Below are 23,271 nucleotides of genomic sequence, written 5' to 3' on the forward strand. Positions count from 1 at the left end.
GGCTGCAGTCCATGACGTCGCTAAAGTTGGACACGACCTAGCGACTTCATTTTCACTTTTCACTTTCATGCATTGGAGAAGGAAATGGCAACCCACTCCAGTGTTCTTGCCTGGAGAATCCCAGGGATGGGGGAGCCTGGTGGGCTGCCCTCTATGGGGTCGCACAGAGTCGGACACGACTGAAACGACTTAGCAGCAGCAACAGCAGCAGCAGAGATCTACTATACAGAATAGTATCAGTAGCTAACAATACTTACTGCACACTGAAGTGTGCTAAGAGGGTAGATCTTATGGTAAGTATTCTTACCACATCCCCACACACAAAAGATAGTAATAATAAAGGAGGTGGAAGGAAACACCCAGAGGTGATGTATATACTTATGGCCTTGATGGTGGTGGTGATTTCACAGATTTAAATTCATCCCTAAACTCAACTTTTGTATACATCAAATATGTACAGCTTCTTGTACGAAAATCATACTTCAGTAAAGTGAAATATCTATCTATGTATCTATAAGTGAAGTTGCTCACTCGTGTCCAACTCTTTGCGACCCCATGGACTGTAGCCCGCCCCACCCCTCCGTCCATGGGATTCTCCAGGCAAGAATACTGGAGTGGGTTGCCACACCCAAAGGACTTTCCCATTCAGAAAAAATTTTTTAAATTGTCTGCGTGCCCACAGCACTCAGGAAGGCAAGCCAGAGGGCGGGTTACAAACAAGGCTTTGAGCCAGGTGGACCCAAGATGGAGTCTGGACCCTGACACTCCCTACCTTGGTGGCCTTGGGTAGATCACCCTCTTTGAGCCTTGGTGCCTCCTTTCTCCTGTCTGTAATATGGCAATGGGAACCAGGCCTACGCTGCAGGATTGAAGGAAATAGCCCACGGAAATCCCCCAGAAGCCTTTTTCAGCTTTGAGATGGTTCCAGGCCAGCCCTTGTATATGGGGGTTGGAGGAGATGGGTAGAAGGCTCCTCCACGTACCACTCTAAAGTATCCCCTGGCCCTTCTCTTACCTACGTCCCAGGAGGCTCCCCAACCTCAGCTTTTCCCTGGAAGCTGGACCTTCTCTTTCCTTGGAACCCCAGGAGCAAAGGGGCGCAAGATCTTTTCAAACCCCCAGACCCAGAGGCCGCCGGTGTCTGCACTGCGGCCGGCTGACGTTTGACTTTGCCGGGTACATTCACCGAATATTAACTCAGACCCCTAGCCGAGGCCGCGGTGTTCCCTCCGGAGCCGGGAAGGGGTGGAGGAGTGTCTCGGTCCTGAGTGAAAGGCCAAAGCGAGAGAGGGCCTCCCAGGAGGCCCCGAGCTTGAGCAAGAACTAAAGGAACTCCGACCTAGTACGGGTGTGAGCGGGTGGAGGGTAGGGCTGCGCGCGGCCTCGGGGCCCCAGCGATCCCGCTCCAGGCGCCCCATCCTGGCAGGCGCTCGCAGAGCGGAGCCGGGGGCGCGAGCGCAGCGGCGGGGGCGGCGGCGGCGGCGCGACCGGTGGGCGGAGCCCGGAAGGCCCCGCGCGGACGAGCCGGAAGGCGGCGGGGTGGGGCCTGCGCGCCGGGCGGGGAGGCCTGGTGTCCCCGCTCCTGCCGGCCTGTGACCTCGCGGCGCCGCCTCCGCAGGTAAAGGGCCCCGAGCTGCCGCCGGAGCCAAGAGGGCGCCCGGAGCAGCGCCAGGGCAGCCGGCCTTAGTCCATTTATTTTCCTTATGAAGAAACGGGGGAACGAAGGGATGTGTGTGCTGTCTCCTCCCGCAGGCACTCCTGTGTGTGCGTGCGCGCGGGCGTGTGGCTTCCCGCAGGAACCGGGATGCGCGTGTGGCGGGTGTTATATCCGCAGGGTGGGGCACTCCTGGCCTTGCCCTCTGGGAAGAGAATTTGGACGCCAGATTAGAGATGATGAGGAAGGGACGTTGGTGATTTAGGGGCGGGGAGATTAGCCTTGTGGGGAGTGATAGCTTCTTTGTCCTTTTTTTTTTTTTTTTTGCCTGCACTGTGGGGCCTGTGGGATCTTCGTTCCCCGACCCAGGATCAAGCCTGTGCCCCCTGCATTGGGAGAGGGGGAGTCTTAACCGCTGGACCGCCAAGAAAGTCCCTCTTTATCCTTTTTGTTTGTTTGTTTAAAGAAATAGGAATAATTTCAGAGGGTGTTGCTCAAGGGCCAAGTAGGTAGATAAGGTGTGCTCCAGTAGGACCCTGCTCAACTCTGGCCTGGATTGCTGCAGAAGGCGGATCCCGTGTGCCTTGTACTTTTGATTTTTCAGGAGAATCAGAAATCTGAGGTGTTTGTGAAATCTCATGATTTTAAAATTCTAGCAATATTTATTTATTTGGCCTCAATTCATGTGGGATCCTAGATCCCCCACCAGGGATCTAACCCTCATCTCCTGCATCGGAAAGTGAAGTCTTAACCACTGGACTGCCAGGAAGTGAAAGTGTCTCAGTGGTGTTTGACTCTTCCCACCCCATAGACTATACAGTCCATGGAATTCTCCAGGCCAGCATACTGGAGTGGGTAGCTGTTCCCTTCTCCAGGGGATCTTCCCAACCCAGGGATCGAACCCAGGGCTCCCACATTGCAGGCAGATTGTTTACCAGCTGAGCCACTAGGGAAGTCCCTAATTCATTTTTTAAAAGTCTAATCTGACTGTATTTGCTGATGGGATCCAATGTCTGTACTGGGGCATAGAGAGGTGGAAAGACATAGTTTATAGGAGCCAGATGGCACACTGGAGCTTTATAATAAAGTCTACCAGAGAAGTAAAAAGTACTGAGGATTGCAGGTGAACAACATCACTGAATCTTAAGAGGCCCTGCTTTTTTAATTTTTAAAAAGAGCTATGTGCATGGAGGTCTGCGTTAGCTCTGCAGCCTTCCTCTCCTCATCTCTCACGATCTGGTCCATCTCAGAAAGCCAGGCTGCAGTCCCAGGGCCAGGCTCATCTCCCTCTCCCCCAGATCTATGCTATAATCAGCAGACCAGCCTGGGTGCTTACAAGAAACCAGGGCTTCACGCTGGCATTTTCCTTCCCTGTGGCTGGCAGATGGACTTCCTGTGACCCGAGTCTGTTTCATGGACAAATCTGATTCTGAAATAGGTGTGATATGGTTGTGGAGGGGGCCACCCTCCCACCCCATTGAGGTCTGTCCCAACAGAATGCTGCTGCCTCATCCTTCTTCACCCACTTCTCCGCCACTTACTGACTAAGGTAGCTGGAGTGGGAGAAGGAAAAACGGGACTGGCTTCCTTCCTCAATCAGGCAACCCTGGAGAAGTTGGGAGGCTGAGCTTTTTAGCAGGGCCTCAGGAGATGGTTGGAGAAGGCAATGGCACCCCACTCCAGTACTCTTGCCTGGAGAATCCCATGGATGGAGGAGCCTAGTAGGCTGCAGTCCATGGGGTCGCTAAGAGTCGGACACGACTGAGTGACTTCACTTTCACTTTCCACTTTCATGCATTGGAGAAGGAAATGGCAACCCACTCCATTATTCTTGCCTGGAGACTCCCAGGGACGGGGGAGCCTGGTCGGCTGCTGTCTATGGGGTCGCACAGAGTCGGACACATGACTTAGCAGTAGCAGCAGCAGGAGATGGTGCTGCAAACTTTTCTTCCACAACAAGAATCTGTTGATACTCCAGCTTCTAAAATGATTCTTACAAGGAAATTAAACCAGCAGTCTCTTGGATGGAGGCAGCCACAGTGCTACTGGTCTACTCATGGTGTGGATCCATTGAACCCAGCTGGAGTTGGGCCACTTCTCCTCCCCTCCCACACACCATGACACCTGCTGGCCCACTAGTCATACAGAGCTCTGGACTTGCACCTTGTGCTGGGCTAAGTGGAGGTTAAAAGTGGTGTTTGCACAATGATGCCTCATTAGTCCCAGTGGGTTTTGACTTAAAGTCATTCAGAGCAGATTGGAAGCTGATTTTGGTTGTTTTCGTTTTGTTTTTAATAGACCATAGAGGGTGAAGTGTGTATATATCTCCAGCCCCTTTCACATGCCTTTTCTTGCTGTGCAGAAACTGTTTGGATAATACAGATCTGTAATTCTGCAGAAAACCTGGCATATGGGCAGAATGTGCTGGCCTGGAAACCAGCCTTGCAGATCAAGCATGACAAGGCTCAGGGTCTTCATGCCTCTGGGAATGCAAGGGGCCTTCCAGGACCTGAGTTTCATCTCCCTTTTTTCTGCAAAACTGACAGATAAAAAAGCTAGATGTAAATCAGAGCTAAGCTAGAAGGTGATTAGGTATTTTACAGGGTGATTTTTAGGTTTTTAAAAGGTTTTATCATGAGATTAATTCCTTTGGTTATCTTAATAGGTATCTGAAATTAAACATTTTGTTTGCATAGCTTTACAAGCCCATGGCTATTGGGTAAATCAGGTTACTTCCTCCTCCCATCCCTAAGTGCAATTCCTTCGCTGTTATAATGCTATAATGCTATCTTGACGTTTGTGCCTGGAAAATTTTTGACTTCTGGAAGGGTGGAAGGGGGCTCCCTTGCAGGTAGGAGGGGGTTGGGGCACGTGCTATGCCTACACATGGTCACCGCTGGTGAGCAGAAGGGCCTGGAAGCCAGGAGGCATTTTAGCAGATCCAGGACACCTGGGAGCCAGAGCAAGGACAAGCACACCTGAGTTTTCCTCTAGTCCCTTGGGCAGCCCTGCAGGAGCCTCTTGCATTCTGAATTCAAGGACTGAGTAGCAGATATCGGACATCTTAAGTCATTCTGCCATAGAGTCTTGCTGTCCAAAAGTGAGGGCAGAATTTCAGCTGGGGGCTTGTAAATACAGAATCTCACCCTACCCAAATGGGTAGTATTTAACAAGGTCTTCAGTGACTCCTGTGTGCTGGTGGAAAATCACTGATATCAAGAATATCAAAAGGAGGAACTTCTCTGATGGTCCAGTAGTTAAGAGTCTAAGCTCCCAATGCAGGGGGCTACAGGTTCAATCCCTGGTTGGGGATCTAAGATTCCCCATGCCACATTGCATGGGCAAAAAATAAAAAGAATATTAAAAAGAAAAAGAGGGGAAATTTTCAGGGCCTGAAGAAGAGGATCCCACTGACCTCCCCTGGGTCTACGAAGAAGTTCTGACTGGTGTAGATCCACAAATTTGTTCTAAAGGCTCAGAGTTCTCTCTCAGAATTGGGAGGATAATTTTACATTAGGGTAATTCTGGATTTTCCTTGGGTTTAAAAACAACTCATATATCCAAAAGATATTGAACAATAGGTTCTGCTCCAAACTTCCATAATCAAATTCCTCATAAATGTCTGTGTCTCACAGCCTTGATTGAAAAGGGAAGTGGTGGTGAGAGAGGAAGGTGCCCACCTAAGCCTTGGGTCCCGCCAAAGCTGGAAAAAGAAGCACCACTCACTGCTGTTTTGATTTTACTTCCTGTCCTGCGTGTGGCTCATCAACGCCAAGGTTCTCCATTCCCACCAACCTTGGGGTAGTTAGTGCTTGCCCTACCTCCACCCTTGCCCCTGCCTGTTTTTTGCCTCTAGTGTGGCAAACAGTTTCCTGACCCAGAGAATTTTTCTAAAGGTCATTGTTCCAAAGTCTGTCCATCCATCTGTCATCTGTTCATCCATATGGAATTGATTTCTTTTATTCTCTGGTCGTTTCATCTTACCATATCATCCTGCCCCTGCCTTTAATATCCCTTGAGTAGAACTGGATTGTCTCTGAGTGGTTGTTTGTTGAAGCCATTGTTATATGTTAGGAAGAGAATGTTCATTTAGAATCATCATGTCTGAGAGTCTGCTGTGTTAACAGTCTTGCTCCAGGTGAGACTTTGCATCCATTCTGCTTATACCTTGTAGGAATCCAGCCTGTAGGTGGTTTATCTTCATCTTACAGGTGAGAAACCTGCCACTCTGCTGGGTCATCCCGTGGCTACAAGGCTGTGTGGTTATCCATGCTTCCCCCTTCTCTAGCTTGGCGGGAGCTGAGGTACCCTGTCACACAGAAGTGAACCCAGCGCTGGGACTTGTGCACTCTGCCCCGCTTTGTGTGTGGGGATTGCCTGGGCTAGCTCAGAATTGCATCACTCATGATGAACTGGTAGAGCATGTGGGCAGGGTTGTTCATTAATCTGTCATAAATCAGAAGTTAGAGTGCAGAGAAGACCTTTCACCCACTCTGCTGATCCTGTCTACTCAATAACTGGATGCTGCCCTGCTTTCTGTTTGGCAAAGGATTTGCCACACGACTGGGGGTGCTGTCCCTCCTGCACATGGCAGAGATCCTGTTCTCTACCAAAAATGGAGAACCTTCCTTAAAACTTTAGGAACAGTAGCATTTGGGTGGAAGGCCCTTCACTCATTGCAACTGTCCTTAGGAACCCTTACCCCGAGGTCTGCCGCGATGCCCGTTGCGGTGGAGGACATCATGAGGTTGCTGTGCTCCATCTCCGAGGAGAGGAAGATGAAGGCGGCCGTCAAGCACTCCGGGAGGGGCGCCCTAGTCACCGGGGCCGTGGCCTTCGTTGGTGGCTTGGTGGGCGGTCCACCAGGACTAGCCGTTGGTAAGTGCAGATGCCTCACAGAGACAGTGCAGTTGTTGGGAAAAGGCCTTTGAAACCACAGAGACGTCATAAAAGCCTCTGTCCTGTGTGAGAAGTTTGTCGAGTTGAGGTCACTTCTGTGAAGCGATCTTTGGGCACATAATCAGTCCTGTTAATACCACCAGCTTCTGCGGGAATGTCTCAGGAGTGCAGAGCAAGAAGGCATCTGTGTCATAAAGGCTGGAGGACACCCTTCTCCTGGAATGTGTCCTAGAACCAGAGGATTTCAGGGTGTCCCGGGTTTTGGACAGTCTCCCTCCCCCATCACCATTAGCCATCCGGAGAGGAAGCTGAGATTTGCCGCGCACCCACTGAGGGGTGATGCTGTAGGGCCACTGAACATGACTCATTCACAGAGTGCGTCCCTAGTCCGAAAGCAAGCAGTCCAGCTCAGGAAAGCAACAAGCTAGCTCCTAGCTGGTCATCATCCCTGCCCCTTCTGTTACCACCTACTTCTCTTTGGGAACTTGTTTCTGGCAGTAAATGAAAGTTTGGCTGATCTTCCCATCATTCTTTGTAGCTAGAATGAAGCTTCTTCCTTTGGATTAGGAGCAGAAAGAATTCCTGTGTGGTCTGAACTGTGGGTTGGGGGTGTTGTCAAAGAGCTGGCTGCTGTCCAGGCCTGACCTGTGGAGGGGCCAGATAAGGTTTCCCTTGAGGTGCGTCCGATGGACCCTGCAAAACAGGGCTAGGTCTGCTACCCTGGGCTCAGCAAATATTGACTGAATGCCTCCTTATGCTGGGGATACAAGGCCTGAGAAAGTTCACAGGCTGGTGGAAGCCCTTTCTATGTGGCTTGTAGTCTTCACATGAATACAGGCTAGAGAGATGGATGCTCTTCTTCTGAGGTCGGCTTCTGTGTCCCAACTCACCAGAAAGGCTTCCCGCTCTCCTCTTCCCTCCTGGAGCAGGATTGACATTCGAGGACATTGTATCAAGCTGAGGCCACACTGAGGAGAAAAAAGTCAGCTTGTGGGTTCCATTTCCAAACTCTGTGAGTTAGTGAGTCCTGACTTCAGCTTCTTGCCATCCAGGAAGTATTCCCCTGGGGGAGGAGACAAAGCCGTTGCCACCTTCCTCAGTGACATCCTTTATATCTTTGTCCCACCCCATCTGATGTGCTCAGAAAGGGCTGCTGCTGCTGCTGCTGCTAAGTCGCTTCAGTCGTGTCCGACTCTGTGCGACCCCAGAGACGGCAGCCCACCAGGCTCCCCCATCCCAAAAGGGCTAGCTGGGACCATTTATCACATAGCTGTGCCCAGATGCCATTTTGGGAGCGCATATTTTGTTCAGATTGAGCAAAAGCTGGTAGAGGACAAGCTGTCGGCAAAGGGAACCCTGGGGATTGGCTACTTGCAGCCCCTAGGTCATGGGCAGGAGCATCATTTTACCCAGAAAGCAAAGGAATTTTCTCTTCTCCAAAGAGTTGGTGATTTCTTGGTCGATACTTCCTGGCGACTTTTTGCATTAAGTGCTGCTGTAAATCAAATATTGATGTTCTCATAAAGGTTTAGTGCAGATGAGAGCAACTCTTGTCAGCGCTAAGCGTTTCACTGGTGTCATGGGGGAAAGTTCACTGAAACTTGTAAGTGACTGACCCTCCCTCCTTGGAATGCTCCTGCCCTTCAGGGTGGGGGGAAGTCTGTCCAGGGCAGTGTTCAGCCTCCAAGACATCAAGCTGGCCAGTCCCCTGCATCTTAGGAGGTGTGTGCGAACCTGTGCTTCCACACTTGCTTTCCTAAAACGTTGCCAGATTTACTTACTGATGGCTGTGTCCAGCCTGCAGATGGGTTCTCTCTGGCTCAGGCTGCATTCTTTGGGGTAAACTTTTTATTATGGAATAATATTAGATTTACAGAGAAGTTACAAAGATAATGCCGAGAATTTCCACGTGTATCTCATCCGGTTTCAGTTCCCCTAATGTTCACATCTTATATTAACCACAGCACACATGTCAAAACTAAGAAACCCACCCTAACATTACTGTTAACTATTCTTCAGGCTGTACTTGGATTTTATCAGTTTCTGCGTCCAAGGTCTTTTTCTGCCCCAGGTCTAGCTCAAGACAACACACTGCACTTAATCCTCATGTCTCCTTAGTCTCTCCAGTTTTATTATTATTTTTTCCACTCTTTATTTTCCCCCCATGTAGGCCATTACAGAGTATTGAGTAGAGTTCCTCGTGCTATACACTAGTAGGTCCTTATTATCTGTTTTGTAGAGAGTAGGGTGTCTGTGTCAATCCCAGTCTTCCAGTTTATCCCTCTCTCTCCTCATCCTCTGGTAACCATAAGTTTCTTTTCTATTTCTGTAGTAGAAAACCCCTATAACTCTATTTCTGTTTTGTAAATAAGTTCTTTTGTACTTTTTTTTTTTTTAGATTCCACGTATAAGCGGTATCATATGATGTGTGTCTTGCTCTGTCTGGCTGACTTCACTCAGTACGGCGGTCTCTCGGTGCATCCGGGTGTTGCAGATGGCATTGTTTTGTTCTCTCCTATGGCTGAGTGATATTCCGTTGTATATAGTACCACATCTCCTTTATTCATTATTCTGCTGATGGGCATTCAAATTGCCTCCATGTCCTGGCTATCGTAAATAGTGCTGCAGTGAACGTGGGGGGCACATGTATCTTTTCAAATTATGGTTTTCTCCAGGTATATACCCAGGAGTGGGATTGCTGGATCATATGATAACTGTTTTTAGTTTTTTAAGGGACATCCATGCTGTTCTCCACAGTGACTATTTGGCACAGTGGTAACTCACATCTCAGTGACACAAGAGATGCAAGTTCAATCCCTGGGTCGGGAGGATGCCCTGGAGAAGGAAATGGCAACCTACTCCAGTATTCTTGCCTGGAAAATCCCACGAACAGAGGAGCCTGGCGGGCTACAGTCCACGGGGTCTCAAAGAATCAGACATGACTGAGCGCAGCACGCAGCACATCGTGGCTGTACCAGTTTGCGTTCCCACCAGCAGTGCAAGAGGGTCCCCTTTTCTCCACATCCTCTCCAGCGTTTATTGTTTGTAGATGTTTTGAGGATGGGCTTTCTGACCCATGTGCGGTGATCGCTCTTTGCAGTTTTAATGTTGCATTTCTCTAATAATTTGTGATATTGAGCATTTTTTCATGTGCTTTTTAATCATCTGTGTATCTTCTTTGGATAAGTGCCTAGTTGGATCTTCCATCCACTTTTTGTTTGTTGTTGTTTTTTTTTTTTTAATAACGAGCTGCATGAGCTGTTGGTATACGTTGGAGACGAATCCCTTGTCGGTTGTTTTCTCCCATTCTGAGGGTGTCCCCAGTCTTGCTTTCTGCTGCTTTGATACTTTGGAGGAATACTGGTCAGGTGTTTTGGAGAATTCCTCTCAGTTTGGGTTTGCCTGATGTCCCTCTCATGAGTAGACTGGGGATCTTTGGGCAGAATACTGTGGCGCTTCTCGTCACACATTCCAGGGACACGCGGCACCCACAGGACCTCCTCGAGATGCTCAGCGTGATCACCTGATCACCTTGGTCACCTAGTGGCATGTCTGCCAGTTTTCTCCACTACAGAGTCACCGTTTCCCCTTTCCTACTCTTCTCTGTCGAGGAAAGTTACCAAGTCCAGCCAGCCTGCATTTTTTCAGTATCTGATCACCAGTATTTAACTTGTAAGACTTCTAAAAGATACAAACGTGGTATTCCATGTGGCAGCAGTTGGCTGGCATGGGGTGGCCACTCCTCCTTTAGCCATGTACCTAACTCTCCAGGTCACCCCAGTCCCACTCAGCCCACTTCACTCCTTTCAGTTACCTGCCTGGGCCCTGTAGACACTTAAGTTTGAGACCCTTTCCCTAGGACATCTTCCTGTAGCAGGCTTCACCTGAGCTGCTTAAATATAACTTTCCATTGAACTTGGGACTCTTCTGGTCCCAAGATAGCATGCTTTAACTTTGATAATAATAAATTTACATATAAAAGTAATGTTTGTGCCCTTTGGGGGTAGCAGAAAAAGAAACAGTTGAATACATTAAATTTGTTATTTCTCATCATACAACTTTGGAAGGGTTGTATGAAAACCATTGCTTCAAGAGAAAATACCTTGTCATCTGTCGCTGTCCCCAGGGTCCTTGAACCTTGTGGTTCCACTAGAAATTTCAAAGCTCAGGGCTCAGGCACATGTTAGCCACCCAGTGGAGGAAACTCAGCCTCACCACTGAGATGGTTCTCCCTGAAAATGCATTTGCTTCTCAGCCTTCTCCTTTAAGATGAGAGAGATTTTTATGGAAGCATGGAAACCTTCAGCCCATGAAGAGGATTTTAGATAGCATAGCTCTCAGGGGGTGAGATGCTTCATGGTGCACCATGAGCACAGAGCTTAGGAGAGGTCATGTGTGAGTGTCAATTATCTGAGCCAAATGGATCAAAGACCACGTAAACCTTTGCCCTCCGCCCTGCTGGTGGAGCAGACATGAAGCTGAGCCCGTCCTGACCCGCTCATGAATGTGCTCACTCGTCATGACGGTGGACGTGCGCTCAGCGAGAACCTGTGGCCATCATTTACAAATAAGGCCGACTAATTGAGTCCTTCCTGTCTTCTAGGGGGGGCCGTCGGGGGTCTGTTAGGCGCATGGATGACGAGCGGACAGTTTAAGCCAGTTCCTCAGATCATAATGGAGCTACCGCCTGCCGAGCAGCAGAAGCTCTTTAACGAAGCCTCTGCCATCATCAGGCACCTGGAGTGGACGGACGCCGTGCAGCTGACCATGCTGGTCATGGGCAGTGAGGCCCTGCAGAAGCAACTGCTGGCGATGCTGGCCAACTACGTCACCAGGGAACTGCGGGCGGAAGTGCAGTACGACGACTAGGCCTCTGCCCTGGGAAGCGGGGGTCTGTTTGGATGAGTCCCCCGACTCATGGGAGGTGACCGGGGAGCTACGGGAAGCCCACATCATCAGAATGTCACCTAAACTGTAGCAGCACCTCCTGCTGCAGAGGCTGCTGCTGTGCTGGTCACGTTGTGGAAATGATTGGAGAAGATGCTGCGCTTTATGGCCATGTGCACCTGTGTGTCCTGACAGCCTTTGAGGGGGAGGCTGGTGAATAGCAAAGCTGTGCCTGCTGCCATGGGGTGGCAGTTTTTTGAATCCACACTTGCTCACACATGAGCCAGAAGAAGGTCATCACCTTCAGTCTCTCATCTCATCACAAGAAGATGACGCCTGTCCAGGCACCCATTTCAGGACCTCCCCCCCGGCCCCGCCTCTTGGGACCTGGGGGGCTGGCCCCTGTTGGAATCCTGTTTGTCTCTTGATTACCCATTCACCACCCAGTGACTTCTGAGTGGCCTCAGGGAGGGGCAGTCGGCCTGCTGAGTGAAGCCAAGAACGCCAGTGACACTCAGTTCCTCCCCCACTAGCTGCCAGACTGGCTTCTCACCCTCCCAGGGGGCTTACTTTCCCCATCTGAACAGTCACAGTAGTTCTTGTGTTCTGCTTTTTAAATTAAATATTTTCAGGAAAAGTATTTCTCTTTCTGAAGTGGTAGGATCATAAACTTACCTAGACACAGGAAATGTCTCCATCCTAAATTTCCCTAATACTGGTTTTGCTTTGCTTTCAGAACCACAACTTGACTGTCATCAGATTACAGTAAATGTTTTCTGAATAGTCCTTTTCTCCACCTGTTTTGTGTAAAGCGTCTCTAAGATTCAAAGTTGTATGCTTGGAGTGCAAAGGAAGAGAACGGGTTTGTGGCTTTAAAGAGTGAATGAAAGCTGTGGATTTCTGGGCCGACGCCTGAGCCTCCAGGCTGCTGTGGCCCCCTGTGCTGCCAGTGTGTGCACACTGCCCGGGCCTCCCGTGGCAACCACAGGGCATCCCCTGGGTCTCTGCAGGGAGCTGGAAGGAAGCTTCACTGGCCTCCCTGGGATACAGCGGAAGGCAGTCATGTGGAGCAGAGATAGTATCCCACACCTTCTTGTGGATCAGGAAAACTTCAGGGTAAATTTGACCCCTTGGTGATTAAGGAAGGATCAGGCTTTTGTCTCAGAAAAGTTGCTCTTTGTCTGCCCTCATCTATTACTCATCAGGTGCCCTTCACAGGTCAAATGCCTGGGGTTGATGAGGCCACTTGGTCATTTGCCCTGCTTGGGTTGATGAGGAAGCAGGGCAGGGTCCTTGTAGATGATTCTCCTGACTCATAGAAGGTGACTGCGGAGCTTTGCGGGATCTCACCCACTCATTGCTTGTGTTGGGTCCTACTCTGCCAGGCTCAGGGGCAGAGGTGGTCCCAGCTTAAAGGTCCTACACCAGTGTCCACTGGATCCCTCCCCTGGCCTGCCTGCCTTTACCCCTGGGGAAGCCACTCTGGGGAGATGGCCTGATTCCCAACCAGAGGTGTCAGATAAAGCAGGCCTTACAGAAGGAAGTCACTGGCCTGGCCGGGTCCCAGGTGACTTGTGAACTCTGGGCCCAAGAGGAGTCCAGACCTTGAGTCTCATCTCTCCCAGGAGCTGAAAGCACTTTTCTTGCTTTCGTTTCATGCTCTCCTCACAGTGACTGTGGCTTAGTATTTCTTCATCTTCTTTGACAATTTTTGACTTATTTATTTTTGAAACTTGGAAGACACCAGAAAGTATAAATGGAAAATGAAGGCATCCTCCTATGCTGCCTGCTGCTCCAGCCCCTTTCCAGATGCAGCCACTGTACCAATTTCTTCTGTATTCCTGTTTTTAGATAGTCTTTTGTTTGTCAGTGTTTATTGCTGAAAACAGAAAAACCCAGAAAAGTACAATGAAATAAAAACCATTAAATTATCACCACCCCAATAAAACCTACTGTTAACACATTTGGCATACTTTGTGCAAACTTTTTAATGGTATGTAGGTTTCTAACCTATTTACATCTTTACTGTTTAGACCCTTTGAACACTTTTACCAATTAACATTAAATAACACCTGTGATGTAATGTGAACTCCCTTGTGAACATATGTAATGGTTTTATAATATTCCTTTGCATAAACCATATACTGGCTAGAGGATCTTTTATAGGTCTTTACTATTATAGTGTTAACATTTTTATGAACACTTTTGTGTTAATATTCTGTTCATATTTTAGATTACGATAGTCTGTAGGCTAGATTCCTCAATGTAAAATTGTTGCATTTAAAAGTATGTAATATTTTTTACAATGGGTGGATAGCATCACTGACTCAGTGGACATGAATTTGAGCAAACTCCAGAAGATAGTGAAGGACAGGGAAGCCTGGTGTTCTGCAGTCCATGGGGGTCTCAGAGAGCCGGACACAACTTAGCAACTGAACAACAACAACAATATTTTTAAGGCTGTTGTTATATTCAGCCAAAATTCTTTCAGAGAGGCAGTATCAATAATTTGTCCTTCCAACAGCAAGTTTTGGAGATGCACATCTTATCACATCCTCACCAGGAAATAGAATGACAGTATCTTAAAGCTTTGTTAATTTGATTGGTGATTACTGACATCTTGGTTTGATTCATTTATCTTTGCATTATAAGTAGGGTGGACAGGGTTGGGATGAGCTCCTGGGGGCTATTCTGCCCAGGTGGTGCTGAGAGCTCCAGGACCCTGGGGCCCAGGCCTAGCAGAGGGTGAGGGGGCCCTGGTGTGAACAGACAGCCGGCTGGGGCAGCGGCTGGCCAGGCAGTGGTCAGGAAACAGCAGGAGAGTGCCAGCGGGGTAAGGAGGCAGCTGAGGAGGAAGCCTTGGTGGGGGACCCAGTAATTATAAAAAGAAACCATCTGCTCTGGGCTGGTTATTAACCTGCTTCGAGTGTTGCTGTGACAGTGCCGGGCAAGATTTTTCTCAGGCAGATGGTATATTTTTAGCTAGAATGAACTTTTTTATTTATTTATTTTTATTTTTGAGATGTCTGGCTTGGAAGTAAACACTAGGGTGTGTTGCAATGCTGGAGGCTGGGAGGACTGGCATGCAGGGTTTGGAGGAAGGGTCCTCTCCGCATTACTTATTGAGAGGCGCCATCTAGCGGGCAAGCGGGCACATCCTTTCTCCTCTTCCCTCAGCCGGGCCTAGAGAGCCTTCTGAGTCCCCAGCCAGGCCAGGATGTGGCTCCGCAAGGATGCTGTTTTATGAGTTCCCCTCGGGACAGGGCTGCGGCCTTCCTGAGGTTTTAATAAGCTGTGAGCAGAACATCAACCATGTCTCCTGCAACCTTTTTGCATATAAACCAGAATGTCTCTCAATCCCAAACAATCAACATATGGCAATTAAGCAATGCCAGGATTCATCTAAACCACACAGGGGAAAGGGACTGTCTGATGTGTTTGCAGCTTGTTGGGAGGAGATAAATGACTTTATTAGCCGGAGGTGGCTTCTCGGATCATTACAGTAACAGTGGGTCAGGAGTCAAAGCTTGGGCCTGGCTCCCTGCATTGCAGGCTCAGGCAGCTATGGTACCACAAATGCTGGCAAGTGGGGGAAGTTGAGAAGCGTTTTTCTCAACTGTTGAGGTGGTGGCTATTTCTTTAATTTTTGTGGGTTTTCAGGGGAGGACTTCACTCTCATTCGAATTAAACAAATACAAGGATAATATCTAGGAGATATCTATTACATGCCAATTAATTAGTATAAGTGAATACAAATGATCAAACCCAGAATGGGCAGGACTGTGGATAAACAATGTATATACCTACACACATACACTCCACCAGAGGAAATACACAGTGATACAGTCTTTGGGGAGAGTGATTTGAAGGAAAAAAGTCATAGGTATCATAAAACTGTATATACTTTCCAGCCCACAAATTTCACTTCAGGGAAAACATTACAATAAAATAATTCAAATGGCAAAAAGATAAATTCATAGCCGTGCTGTTTATGATAGCAAGAAAAAAGGAAAATAATCCCAATGTTGAAAACAGGGAAATATTTAAACTGTACATGGGCAATATGATGGAATTGTTCAGTTGCTAAATCATGTCTGACTCTTTTCAACCATATGGACTACAGAGTGCTGGGCTCCTCTGTTCTTTATTATCTCCCAGAGTTTGCTCAAATTCATGTCCATTGAGTTGATGATGCCATCCAACCTTCTCATCCTCTGTCATCCCTTTCTCCTGCCCTCAGTCTTTCCCAGAATCAGGGTCTTTTCCAATGAGTTAGCTCTTTGTATCAGGTGGCCAAAGTATTGGAGCTTCAGCTTCCACAACAGTCCTTCCAGTGAATATTCAGGATTGATTTCCTTTAGGGTTGACTGATTTGACCTCCTTGCAGTCCAAGGGACTCTCAAGAGTCTTCTCCAGCACCACAGTTCAAAAGCACCAATTCTTAAGCACTCAGCCTTCTTTATGGTCCAGCTTTCCTATCCCTACAAGACTACTGGAAAAACCATAGCTTTGACTATAAGGACCTTTGTCAGCAAAGTGATGTCTTTGCTTTTTAATATGCTGTCTAGGTATGTCATAGCTTTCCTACCAAGGAGCAAATGTCTTTTAATTTCGTGGCTGGAGTCACTATCCACAGTGATTTTGGAGCTCAAGAAAATAAAATCTGTCACTGTTTCCACATTTCCCCCTTCTATTTGCCATGAAGTAAAGGGACTGAATGCCATGATCTTAGCTTTTTCAATGTTGAGTTTTAAGCCAGTTTTTTTTTAACTCTCCTCTTTCACCCTCTTCAAGAGGCACTTTAGTTCCTCTTCACTTTTTGCCATTAGAGTGGTATCTTCTGCATATTTGAGGTTGTTGATATCTCTCCAGGGCTTCCCTTGTGGTTCAGCTGGTAAAGAATTCACCTGCAATGGAGGAGACCTGGATTCAATCCCCTGGGGAAGGGAGATCCCCTGGGGAAGGGAGAAGGTTACCCACTCCAGTATTCTGGCCTGGAGAATTCCATTGACTGTATAGTCCTGGGGTCGCAAAGCATCAGACACAACTGAGTGACTTTCACTTTCACAGTCACTGTCGTATTTCTTCTGGCAATCTTGAGTCCAGCTTGTGATTCATCCAGCCCAGTATTTTGCATGATATATTCTGCATAGAAGTTAAATAAGCAGGATGTCAATATACAGCCTTGATGTACTCCTTTCCTGATTTTGAACCAATCCATTGTTCCATGTTCTAACTGTTGCTTCTTGAACTGCCTACAGGTTTCTCAGGAGACAGGTAAGGTGGTATTCCCATCTCTAAGAATTTTCCACAGTTTATTGTAATCTACAGTCAAAGGCTTTTGCGTAGTCATTGAATAAGTAGATGTTTTTTTCTGGAATTCCCTTGCTTTATGATCCAACGGATGTTGGCAATTTGATCTCTGGTTCCTCTAACTTTCCTAAACCCAGGTTGTACGTCTGGAAGTTCTTGGTTCATGTACTACTGAAGCCTAGCTTGAAGGAGTTTGTGCATTACCGTGCTAGCATGTGAAATGAGTACAATTTTAATAAATAGTAATTAGGGGTGGGTATATAAAAGTCAGTGGAATTTCTCCATATGTGTTATTTGCCTTGTAGCAACTTCATATGTCTGTGCTTGGGGGAAAGTAAAGAAAAAGACAAAGCTGTACTAGTGCTGGCAATGACCCCAGGCCTTCCAGCGCCCCACGGTAGTGGCTCACAGGAAGCAGCAGAGGAGCAGGAGAATCTGAGTGTGGGCATCTTGTGCCTGAGGGGAGTCTAGTGTTTAAACATGTGGATTAGATACCAGTCCAGAAACCAGACAAGAACCAGCCTGGTGCCCAGCTCCCTGGGGCTGTTGCTGCCAGCAACAGTTCAAGGCCACCTCACGAACCCACTGTGGACCTGCCCCTCCAGAGGGGAGGTGCCACCAGAGCACAGGGTTCCAGAGCACAACCCCGAAGGGTGGTCCATCTGCCACTGACCAAGGCAGGAGGGTCAGCTGTGCTGGGAGCTGTTTAGACATAGGGTCTTTTCTCTAAGGTCTGTCCAATAGAAATATAATACAAGCCACAAATATATTTTATTTTCTAGTAGCCACATTTTTTAAAAGTAAGAAATAAATTTAGTAGTATACTTTAACTCAATATAACCACATATTATCATTTCAAATGTTATCAATATAAAAGATTATAGAGATATTTTCCAATTTTTTGATATTATCTCTTTGAAACTCAGTGTAGATATTACACAACACATCTCAAATCCGTGTATTGAGATTTGTCAAAAAGACACATGTCAAGTCACGTGTGGCCAGTGGGGACATCAGGCATCACCACTCCATAAGATACACAATAGAAAACAAAAAGATGAAAGATGTTTCTTTTCCACCTGGGTTGCCAGTGATACAGACACATCACTGTAAGGGCCAGCAACCTCTTTCAGTCCTTTCTCTGTTCTGAAGTTCAGCATCTGAACTTGTTTGGGGTCCTCATTAGAGGTCAGGGTCAGGCTGGATGATGCTATGGATGGAATTGTGTCTCCCCTAAGTTCATATGTGGAAATCCTAACCCCCAATGTCACGGCATTTGGAAATGGAGTCTTTGTAAGCTAATTAGAGTTAGATGAGGCCCTGGTGGAGCAACCCGCTGTGATGGGATTAGTGTCCTTACAAGAAGAAACATCAGAGAGCTTCCTCTCTGTCTCTCTCTTTGCCATGTGAAGACCGAGAGGAGAGAGCCATCCAAAAGCAAAGAGCCCTCACCAGAACCTGGCCATGCCGGCACCCTGATCTTGGGCTTCCAGCCTCCACAGCTGTGAGCGATACATGGGTACGATTAAGCTGCCAGCCTGCAGCGCTTTGTTATGGCACACAGAGCAGATTGGGACAGGTGGGGAGCAGGGTGGGTGAGGGCTTACAGGGGGCTTCCTGGATCCCTGAATTCTAACCTGATTTGGGGCAACAACGTTTTTCTCCTGCCTGGAGATGACAAGTTGAACAGTGTGTGGGTGTAGACCCCCCTGGATGAAACTGAACATCCTCGGACACTAAGAACCAGCCTGGACCTTCTGTCCCAGGTGTAGGTGGCCCTCAGAGGCCTTGGAGGATGGCACCCCTGAATCTCAACCCCCTGCCTGCCTGCACCTGCCGAGCTGGATGTGGCTAAAGAAAACACCTGCCCACGCTGCTGGTCTCACTCAGCATCGCTGTATTTTCCCCATCCACTTCCTCTCCCTCTGCCTCTTTTCCGCTGCCAACGCTTCCTCCTCTGTCATCCCTCAGGTCATGACCTTAGTTCCTGTTTCCTTGAGAAAAGGGATTAACCGGAAGAGGATGTTCACTCCCTATAGACTGTGCCCACCTTTGCTCCTGGTAGTACAAACTGCCCTTGTTCCTGACTCAGGCCAGCCCCTCTACTGGACACTCGATCCTACCCGCTCCCTCCTGAGGGTACTGGTCCAGTCATTCTCCTTCTTCCTCTTCATCACCACATCTCCCTCTGCACAGAACTTTCTCGTCAGTGGGCACATGTGAATGATTTCTTCCATATTAAAAACAACACAGATTTCAACAAGGATACCAGGAAAATTCGGTGGGAAAGAATTGTCTTAAATGGTGTAGGGACAACATGTAAAAAGATGAACTTGGATAACCCCCTACCTTTTACCATATGAAACATTAACTTAAAATGGATCATACACGTAAACAGAGGAGCTAAAACTCTGAAACTTTCAGATGAAAACAGGAATAACTCTATGACCTTGGATTAGGCAATGGGTTCTTAGATAAGACACAAAATCATAAGTGACAAAAGAAAAAATAGATAAATGGGAATTCATTAAGATTAAAAACTTCTGCGCTTCAAAGTGTCAGGCGAGTGTATACTCCTCGGTTCTGTCTCGTCACAACAAAGATTTGGAGTGAGACATTAAAGCCCTCGGCGTGTTGCAGCTCTCAGGTCTTGGACAGACAGTGTTATAGCTCTCAGGTCTGGAACGGACCGTGTTATAGCTCTTAGACAAGTCAGTGTCACAGCTCAGTGTTACAGCTGTATTTTATTTAGATAATAACAGGAAAATCCATCCTCGAGGGGTGAGGGCATGTCGACCCAAAGACGCGAAGAGAAGAGTGCCCCAGCGCGTGGGGGAGAGAGAGAGAGACCCAGCCCTTTGGCTCCTCTTTTTATATGTTTTTTTTTCTCTCTTTCCCCCTGGGCCTGCCCTATGTAAACTGGGTTAGCCAGGAGGTCCTCACTCAGGTCCTCAGACCTTTCTTTGTTCTATTTTCAAGGGCTTTTCTCTTCCTTATCTTTTAGACACCACCATTCTGGACTCCTTTTCCCTATTTTAACTACCTAACAAAAGGACACCATCAAAAAAGTGAAAACACAAGCCACAGAGTGGGAGAATGTAACTGCAAATCATGCCTCTGACAAGGGACGAGTATCTAGACTATATAGCTTCAGGTTCAAGATGGCAGGGTAGAAGGATGTGCTCCCATCTCCTCTGTGAGAGCACCAAATTTGCAACTAGCTGTTGAACCACTATCGACAAGAGGATGTTAGAACCTACCTAAAAAAAACATACCCCATGCCCAAACACAAAGGAGAAGCTGCAGTGAGATGGCAGGAGGGGCAAAATCACGATGAAATCAAATCCCATACCTGCCAGGTGGGTGACCCACAGACCGGAGAACAATAATACCAAAGAAGTTCTCCCACTGTTGTGAAGGTTCTAAACCCCGTGTCAGGCTTCCCAGCCTGGTGATCCGACAAAGGGACTGGGAATCCCCTGGGAATCTGAACTTGAAGGCCAGCGAGATTTGATTATAGGACTTCCAGAGGGCTGGGAGAAACAGAGACTCCGGTCTTGGAGGGTGCGAACAAAATTTTGCATGCACCGAGATCCAGAAGAGAGGAGCAGTGACCCCATAGGAGACTGAACTAAAACTTACCTGCTAGTGTTGGAGGGCCTCCAACAGCGGCTCACCACAGGGATAGGGGCACTGGAAGGTCTCCCTTAGTGATACTCTCTTGGAGTTTGCCATTAACCCTAGCATACAGCCCTAGGCCCCAGGCCAAACAACTACCAGGGAGGGAATGCAACCCCACCCATCAGTAGATAATTGGATAAAAGTCTTACTGAGCAAGACCTGGCCCACCAGAGCAAGGTCCAGTTTTTCCCATTGCCAGTCCCTCCCATCAAGAAGCTTCCACAAGCCGCTTAGCCTCACTCATCAGAGGGCAGACAGAAGAAGCACAGATGCACAAAAACCGTATTACAGAAAGTTAATCACAATGAAAAAGCAGAAAGTTATGTGTCAGATGAACGGACAAGATAAAATCCCAGAAAAACAATTAAATAAAGTGGAGATAGGCAACCCTTCAGAAAAAGAACTCAGAATAATGACAGTGAGGATAACCCAGGATCTCAGGAAAAAAGGGAAGCAAAGATTGAGAAGATACAAGAAATGTTTACCAAAGACCTACAAGAACTAAAGAACAAGTGAACAGAGATGAATAATACACTAGAAGGAATCAATAGAATATATAAAGAGCTCTCACAACTCACCAATAAAAAGGCAAATAACCCAATTTAAAAATGAGTAAAGGCTTTGAACAGAAATTTCTCCAAAGAAGATATTCAAATGGCCAATAAGCATGTGAGACAATGCTCAACATCAGTAGTCTTCAGAATCACAGTGAGATACCACTTCTCCCCTACTTGGATAACAAAAATAAAGAAGACAATAACAAATGTTGATGAGACTGGGAAGAAATTGGAGCCTTATATGTTGTTGCTGAGAATGTAAAACGGTGCAGTCATTTTGGAAAAGTTTGAGAATTCCTCAAAATATAAACATAAAGTTATCATATGATCCAGCAATTCCACTCCTGGGTATATACCCAAGAGAACTGGAAACATATGGCCACACAAAAAATTGTATATAAATGTTTATTAGCAGCATTTTTTATATTAGCTAAAACGTGTTAACACCCCAAATGTTCATCACTTGGTGAATGGATAAATAAAATGTGGCATATGTATTGTATAGCATACAATGAAGGAAGAATATTTTGTGTATAATGATATATTTTGTATATAATGATACATGGATGAACTTAAAAAAAAAAATGCTATGTGAAACAGCCAGTCACAAAATACCACATATTTGATGACTGAAGTGGCTTCCCTGATGGCACAAACGGTGAAGAATCTGCTTGCAGTGCACAAGACCTGGGTTCAATCCCTGGGTCGGGAAGATCCCCTGGAGAAGGCAATGGTAACCCACTCCAGCATTCTTGCCTGGAAAATCCCATGGATGGAGGAGACTGGCAGGCTACATCCATTGGGTCGCAAAGAGTTGGACACGACTGAGCGACTTCATTAGCTAGCTAGCTGTTTATTTGTTGAAAGGTCTGGAATAGGTTAATTCCACAGGGACAGAAAATAGAACAGTGATTCGGGGGCTGGGGGAAGGGGGGAATGGCTGCTCATGAATGTGGGGTTTCTTTTTGGGGTGACAAGAATGTTCTGACACTAGGTAATGGAGACGGTTGCACAATTTGGTGACTGTACTGAAACTCCTGAATTGCATACTTTAAAGAGGGGGAGTGTCTTTTATGGGGTGTGAATTATATTTCAATAAAGCTGTTGAAAGAATTCTCTGGCCCTGCTGCCCCATCTAGCCACTGCCCCATTTCTCTCTTTCTCTTTGCAGTGGGATTCCTCTCAGGAGTTGTCCACACTCACTGTCAGCAGTTTGTCGCCTCTCATTCTAGCAGGCATCTGCTCCTACCCACCTACTAAACGATCTCCTGCCAATCACTGTCCTCTATGTTACTGAGCCCAGCAGTCCCCATCTTACCTGACCCATGAGCAGCCCTTGGCCCCATTGGCCTTCCCCTTCCCCACTTGGCCTCCTTCACCCTGTACTCTCCTAGCCTCCTCCGGCCTCCCTGGTGGCTCTTTCTTGATTTTTGCTGCTTCCACCCCCAGTCCTGGTTTGTAAACACTGAAATATCTGAGGTTCATTTCCTGACTTCTCCCCCTCTCTATGGAGGTAACACTGGTATATAGCATATATAAGGTTCAGGTATACAATATTATATTCAACATTGTGTTCATTACAAAGTGGTCATCACCAAAAGTCTAGCTACCATCCAGCACCTTACACTTGACTCCCTTCACCCATATTTTGCTCACCTCCTCAACCCCCTTCCCCTCTGGTACCACCAATATGTTTCCTGTGTCTATGAGTTTGTTTTTGTTCTTTTATTTGTTCGTTTTCAGAGTCTTGTGTGGGCTTTTTTTTTTTCATTTTTGTTTTTAGATTCTATATATGAGCGATATTATACCATAACATTTTATCCTCACAGTCCATCCATGTTGGATGTTGCAAATGGTAAGATTTCACTCTTTCTCATGGCTGAGTAGTATCTCATTGTAAATGTACACCACATCTTTATCCATTCATCCATCAATGGTCGCTTAGATTGCTGCCATATCTGCACTCACCCCTTTTCTTTTCTATCTACATCACTCCCTCATGGCTCTCAACCTGTGCACAACTTGCTCACTCACTGAAGATTCCCAAGTGTTCATGAGTTCAGAGTTTCTTCCTGCAATCTAGTCCGTTAAGTACAACTGCCTGCACAGTCTTCCCAACTTTACATTCTGAAACTGAGTTCCTGATACCAGATTCCCCACTCCTCAAAAAACCCACAGCTAATAACAACAACAATGAACTGCTCCTCCTTCAGCCTTCTGGATCTCAGAAACCAGGGGCTTTATGCCTCTAGATGCTTTGATGTCTTTCTTTCTCTCACA

General features: G+C 47.2%; 1 protein-coding gene across 5 annotated transcripts; it reads left to right on the top strand.

Annotated features, from left to right (window-relative positions):
• Positions 1 to 1,526: 1,526 nt before the first annotated feature.
• CUNH19orf12 (chromosome unknown C19orf12 homolog) lies at positions 1,527 to 22,804 on the top strand. 5 transcript variants are annotated; one of them, XM_040253747.1, is made up of 3 exons: positions 1,527 to 1,618; positions 6,347 to 6,532; positions 11,157 to 13,405. In XM_040253747.1, the coding sequence occupies exons 2-3, from the start codon at positions 6,373 to 6,375 to the stop codon at positions 11,420 to 11,422; spliced, it is 426 nt and encodes a 141-aa protein (XP_040109681.1). In that variant the 5' UTR covers positions 1,527 to 1,618; positions 6,347 to 6,372; the 3' UTR covers positions 11,423 to 13,405. The 5 variants fall into 5 exon arrangements, with proteins under 5 accessions (XP_040109681.1, XP_040109684.1, XP_040109682.1 ...); XM_040253748.1 differs by lacking the exons at positions 1,527 to 1,618; positions 11,157 to 13,405 and adding exons at positions 3,526 to 3,713; positions 22,163 to 22,804; XM_040253749.1 differs by lacking the exons at positions 1,527 to 1,618; positions 11,157 to 13,405 and adding exons at positions 3,526 to 3,713; positions 18,520 to 18,993.
• Positions 22,805 to 23,271: the final 467 nt, after the last annotated feature.

This window comes from Oryx dammah, unplaced genomic scaffold, assembly GCF_014754425.2.
Source record: "Oryx dammah isolate SB20612 unplaced genomic scaffold, SCBI_Odam_1.1 HiC_scaffold_13, whole genome shotgun sequence".
NCBI lineage: Eukaryota > Metazoa > Chordata > Mammalia > Artiodactyla > Bovidae > Oryx > Oryx dammah.

What these genes read in the sequence shown, in the direction of transcription:
- CUNH19orf12 (XM_040253745.1), top strand. Translation starts at nt 3,584, where the DNA reads ATGGTGCTGCAAACTTTTCTTCCACAACAAGAATCTGTTGATACTCCA. An exon ending in GTGCTACTGGTCTACTCATG is followed by an intron (nt 3,714 to 6,346) that starts GTGTGGATCCAT and finishes AACTGTCCTTAG; the next exon opens with GAACCCTTACCCCGAGGTCT. An exon ending in TCCACCAGGACTAGCCGTTG is followed by an intron (nt 6,533 to 11,156) that starts GTAAGTGCAGAT and finishes CCTGTCTTCTAG; the next exon opens with GGGGGGCCGTCGGGGGTCTG.